Source organism: Falco cherrug, chromosome 14, assembly GCF_023634085.1.
Source record: "Falco cherrug isolate bFalChe1 chromosome 14, bFalChe1.pri, whole genome shotgun sequence".
NCBI lineage: Eukaryota > Metazoa > Chordata > Aves > Falconiformes > Falconidae > Falco > Falco cherrug.
The window spans coordinates 10,174,259-10,180,537 of record NC_073710.1 but is presented as its reverse complement, the minus strand read 5'-3'; the positions used below and the strand labels follow the sequence as shown (position 1 = coordinate 10,180,537).

General features: G+C 38.4%; 1 protein-coding gene across 4 annotated transcripts in view; it reads right to left on the bottom strand.

Moving 5' to 3' along the window:
* Positions 1-2,546: 2,546 nt before the first annotated feature.
* The window catches only part of ZNF536 (zinc finger protein 536), a 353,231-nt gene continuing 349,498 nt past the window's right edge, over positions 2,547-6,279 (bottom strand). For all 4 annotated transcript variants that reach the window (XM_027813254.2, XM_027813257.2, XM_027813255.2 and 1 more), the window contains one exon: positions 2,547-5,848. In XM_027813254.2, coding sequence (XP_027669055.1) covers positions 5,613-5,848 — 236 coding nt within the window. In that variant the 3' untranslated portion in view covers positions 2,547-5,612. The remainder of the gene's footprint in view (positions 5,849-6,279) is intronic.

Genomic DNA, 6,279 nt, shown 5'->3' with positions numbered 1-6,279 from the left:
CAGCCTTTCTAAGTGTTACTTCGTACATTAAATGAATAGCTTGCCCACCAGGTAACCTACATTTTGTTGCTTACCATGTCTGTCTCTGCACAACATGTAGTACACGGGCATAAATAACAGTGTGTTATATAAATAATTACATGTATGAAAGGCTGTAAAACACCAAAGATATAGTTGTACTTTTACTTACAAGAACATTTTAAAAATGATTGCTTTGTTCACCACGTGGGTTTTATGTGTTGAATGGGGTGCATGCAGAGAACGTTTTACAAAGTTGGTAGTTCTTTTTTTTTTTTTTTTTTCCTCCAGGTCACACTAGCGTTATAGTTAGCAAATTGATAAGGTTCCACTGTTAAGCTTTATTACTTGTGACATGAGCCTATGACACTTTATAAAAAGAAGTAATCCAGAACAATCTCTAGGTAATTAACACCTAGATAAACAAACATAAATTTCTATATTGCATTTATTTGGACTACCACTCAAATACGCGTGAACCATGCTTTTTTAATTAAAAGATAAATCTATGTGACACTTAGCCTCAAACTTAATTATTCAGCATAGTATAATAAAAAATAGAGCCCATTAAATGTGTCTTGCTCTGTATTTCTGTATTAACAGCAAAACAGTTCACTCTGGGATCATTTAAATTTTCTTCTTCCTCTTTTCCTGCGATTTCCCTGTTTGCTGAGGCCTTTTTGGTTAAAAAAAGTGCCACAACAGAAGGCCCCCAAACAACACCCTGCGCAACACCAACAGGTGAGGAGCTGCAGAACTTCTCACAGCCCCTAAAACGCTCAGCTGGGTGACATTTTTAGTATGACATTACACCACAGCTTTACCTTCCCTCCTCCCCTTCCCCGGGCTTCCCCACGGAAACATACTTCCACTGTGGTGGATCATGCCAAGCAGTGGTATCCAGAAATGAAAAACACAATACTAAGGAATAATTTCACTGGGATCATGCTTACAATACACGAGGTGAGCTTTTTATAATATACTGTTACGATACAGATGTTAAACAGATAGGGGAAATATTCAACTCCCAAATTACGGTAGACAGAGGGGTTATAGTCCTTATAAAAGTTTCAACAAGAAACATTATCTTAGAGCTGAGAGCAGCCTTCTGATGTTAGGCGGGAAGGCTCTTGTCAAGACCCCCACCATCTGCATTGGAAGCCTGCGGACCAGCTGCCAGGTCACAAAAATCTCCGCGGACAGACTTAGATGAGACAAACACAGTTCTCCTTCAGACCTCCTCTCCCACGGGCTGTCTCGGCCGGGGATGCCCTGCTTTGTGGGTCAAGGCCATCGATGGTCATTCTTAGGGTTTCCTAGAGGATATATGTACCATTTAATGCCTGGTTCCTAGTGGAAACTTGGGACCATACAGGAGACTGTGAGCATTTCCATGGAGATGCAATGAGATGGTCATTGCTCCTTGATGGGGTTTTCATGTTTTCATTTATTGTCTATTAAAATCAGAAGGCAGGAAAATCTTTGGGAGACACCCCACACACCCCCCCCCCCCCCCATCCCAAACAGTTGTTGTTCCCCAGTTCCAGGGCACAGCGATTATCCCATAGTGAGGCAGAGTTCAGCTCCAAGACCAGTGCTCATCCATCCTCAAGCAACATTTTTACGTGCTACGATTTTGTGCCTAAGAGGAGTAGTTCCACCCACCCAGGAGAGGGTGTGAAAGACCTAAACTTTGCAAAACATAAATTTTTTCATTTACTCCCTGGATTTTGATTAAAACTCAGTGCACTGCAGATTTTTACTCTCTGCAGATGAAGAGACCTGTGGCATTTGCCTCTACAGCAGCAAATGTGGTGCTACCTCCGTGATTCACCCTGCCGCATGCATGCTCCACCAGCTCACCTGTAACATTAACTCCTCGCTGCAAATTTCAGCCATTGAATAACTGAATTTCCACAATGTTACGTGTGAATTCTTAATCCTTCTGGACAATTTCTGTACCTTTTTCTGCTGAAGAATTCAAGGTACAGCACAGCTTTATTACTATGGGTACAACTAGCTCGAGCTAATGTTAAAATCTCCCTGTTCTAAATGTGTTTTCTCTCTTGGCTTTCTTTGTGCAAGGCCATGTTCCTGTCTTCTCCCCGTGGTTGCTGTAGTTTCTGAGATTTCGTGCATCTTTTTTTTGATGTTAATCATATTTACTTTTTTCTATGAAGTGAAAAATCCTTTAGTTTGGTTGCTTTCAAATGTGCAAATAAAACCTTAAACAGGAAGAATAAAGATTCACCCAGGAGAACGAAAGCGCTCTTGCACTTGCACATTCTTCGAGGCGTGGGCAGCTTTCTTAACATGCACCATAACAATAAACCTCACAATTTTCTAAAGCCAAATATATGATCTATACAAACGATTTTTTTTAATGTGAAAACATGACTTTATACATCATAGTGTATGATACACACTTCAAACACTTTCAAATCAAAGCTTGATAGACCCCAAGACTTTTTCTATAGTACATAAGTAGTAGTATATAAAACAATTATTACTACATGCTAAAACAGATTTCCACAGTCTTTTAATTAAGCACAATATATATAATATATATATGTATATACTGTATATAGATTTGTTCAGATTAATAAGTGGACTGAGCACACACACCCAGCGTAATACACTCCAGTAACTGCCTAACAACTGTGAATTTACTGACATTAATTTTTTTTAAAATCTGACAAAGCTGCAGAAAATAATGTTTTAACTGTTCCTAATAAACATAAGCAAGTAGGAAAACTTTTTTTTCAGAGGTAGAGGTTTTATTGCGTAAAACACTGGATAAAACTGTACTGCTTCAAAGACATTTTTATTCTAACAGCAGAAAGAAAACAGTCATTGCTGAAAAAACAACTTTTAATACTTCTATACCAGAATAAAGTTCTGTCAACTGATGTATTATAATAATAAATAATGACCAAGAATAAACTTTAAATACAAAGTTTTCTAATTGTTACAAGCATAGCAACAAAATCCTCTACTCTATTGATCTCAGATTTCCTCCAAGATAGAAATTTTTCTTTGTGTAGGAATGTAGACAGTATTATGACCAGTATCACAGACTACAGAAGTTACAGAGAAAAAACTTGACATGTTTAGATATGAGAAGCATGATGATATTCAGAAACTGACAATGCATCACTGCTGCTGTCACTTGTTTGTATTACAAGTTACAAATGTTCTGGAAAAAAGGGCTATGTCAGAGGGGAGGAGAGGGACAGTAGCACCCGACCAAATGGAATCAACACACACATCACAAGGAGCGGGAGATGTTTCCAGTGTCACAAACAGAATTATTGCCTGTCGTATCTGAAAATGCTCAGAAGACACAAAAGAATACTGAAAGAGCTCAAAAAGTGCAAGAAATGGAATGTGGGGGGTGGTTTCGGGGGGTTTTTTTCTCTTTTTTTCTTTTTTTTTTGCTAAGATACTGAAGGCGGCGCAAACACACAAAAGCAAGCGACTGACACAGTCACCAAACACAGTAGTGCAGTTAAAATCCTAAAGCTTACTACAGTCAGAAAGTTTCAATAACATTTCAATCCTTTATCTAGGATCATAGAAACAGTTGCATTAAGTTTATCAACTCGATTTAAGTAAGGCAGTGAGAACTATACTAGAAAAACAAGAAAAGCAGCTTGCTCTGTGCCAGATGGGTCCAAGTTACACAGTGACCTCATTTAAACTGAAACTTCAGTTGGATGACATCCTTTCCGACAGCATATGCAAACCGTATTCCTTATTAGCCTGAGATTTTTTTTTTTCCAGTCTCAGGGTAGCGCTAAGAATTTTATTTACATTGATTGCAGTTTAGTATTTTTTGTAAACTGCTTTAGGCAGAGCTGAAGTTTTAAGGCCCTGGGGTTTTACTCTGTGCTCCCAGCCTGCAAAGAAATATTGATTTGTTTTTTACTTTTTTTTTTTGTTTGTTTTTGTTTGTTTTTTTTTTAAGTCTGGATGATTTTGTTTTAGAAGAAGTTAATACTTCTGTACTATCACAATAAACAGCACCAATTTTGCTTCTGTCAAAGGAAGTACATTAGAAGGCTAAAATTTTATGCCATTCAGAGAATTTCAGAATAAACCTTTAGTTATTTTTCTTATGATTTTTTTTTTAAGTATGTGGTTCATTATAGTCTCTCAAAAGCTTCCTATGTGGCAAAAGACCTTGCTAAATTTGGAGCATCCAATCAGTAAAAAAGCTAAAATCTGCAAAAATATAAACGCATTTGTTTTACAAAACCAAAGAAATATCAGCTAAAACACTTTTCTTCATTAGAGACAAAAGAGCAGGAAGTTTGGATTCATATTTTAGGTCAAGCTACTTTATAAGAGCTTGCTCCAAAAGAAACTTCTGCACTATGTCTGTAACACTTACAAAAAACTAACACATGAAAATTAACCATGACTGGGGAATCCTTCATTCAAGTGTAAAGAAAAAAAAAAAAAAAAAGGAATTTAAAGGAATTTTGAAAGAAAACAATAAGAGAAGAAGAAAAAAAAATTACCAACCTTCTATGTAATAAAATTCTGTTTCTCACCAGCACCTTCTATAGATAAGGCTGACTAGTTTCACTAAACAATATTCCTATATATTGTACTTCTACTTTTATAGCAACTTACTTCTTCATCAACAAGGAAAAAAAAAAAGAATAAAAGCATTTCCCTCAATACTGAAAGATGATTACAAAAAATGAATTACATTTCAAATCTGCAGTCACACATTGGGCTGCAGATTTTTTCTAAACCATTAATTCATTTGGCTGTATATTAAAGAAAAAAAAAAAAAGAAGAAAATGTAATATCACAATACTTTTCAGTATAGGTCAGTACTGACCCTAGCTTATGGGCCGTCTAAGGTTTCTCCTATACCGCAGTTGCAACACCACTTGAATTGATTTTCTCTGCAATGACAGCTCCAGTCAGACTGGCACCATGGCAGTCTACCAACACATCTCATTACTATGCTAGGCAAATGACAGCAGCTGGTGTCATATTATAAAGGTGTTTTCAACAATGAAAACACAGCCCCTCAATCTTCAAGGCAACACTAAATCGTTTAGACGGTATCGTTTTTCTGTTAAGAGCATTATTTTGGGACAAAGACCACTCTAAAGTTTGAAATTACTCTGCTTTTTAAATAACTAACGACCTCCTAACATTTTTAAATCACTTTATTATCCCACCTACATTGTTTGGAAGTACTTGTTGCCAGGTAACTGTTTAGCAGCCATTTTCAAGGGCTGGAAATTTATTTTGCGTGTGTAATATATATATTTAAACACACACACACACACAATGTGTGTATTTTGTGTGTGTGTGTATGTGTGTGTATGTCGATATATATTGAGTGTGTGTATGACCGAGTATCTCTCTGTGTGTGTGTATATATATATATGTGCATGTGTGTGTACGTGTACATATACATATATTTGACTGTTTTCAGCATCTTGTACACCTCTGGGAATTTGCACACCATTCTTTTCCATTGAAGGCAGTTAGCTGACCCTCATCCAAATGCATCTCTAAACCCAGTGTAAAAGGCTACTGCAGTATGGAGACAGAGCCGCCAAGCTGCATCACTCCTGGGCCTTGCTGCCCTCCTCCGTTAGCTCTGCTGAGCTCCCTGGTTTGACAGCTGCAGGTTCCTCCAAATTCCCAGAAGCTTCGGAGTCAACTCTGGAGCGCTTGAACCTGCGGTCGGGATACTGGCTGTTGTCAAAAGGCATGCGATGGACACAGAGAACATGGGTCTTCAGATTTCCCTTCTGAGAGGCACTGTACGGGCAGTATCTGCACTGGAAAGGCCTGTGACCTGCGTGACAGATGAGAGCCTGGTTAGTTTTTTTATTTCACGTACGCGGTGCCTGCAGACCCGCCCGCTGCACAGCCCAAGAGCGCTGGGCGCACCGGTGTGCCCCCAGCAGGAACCCCTCCTCTTGGGTGGAGGGCATCCGTGCGCCTCCAGCAAGAGGAAGAGATCTGTGCTATTCGCATGATGCCCACTTAAAGAAACTGCATTTTAAAACTCTCTGCTTCAGATTTTCTGGAGAAGCGCAGCTATTCCATCTCCCTCCTCAGACCCAGCTGTAAATCCGTCAGCCTGCAATCCAAATTAAACTCATGTAAATACAGTGCAATCGCGTACGAGACTGCCTTCTTTTACATTGGTTAATTATCTTTTTTATTGAAATGCAATTCAAGGATGACAATGTGCAGACCCTTAGTCTAATAAACACACTCTGT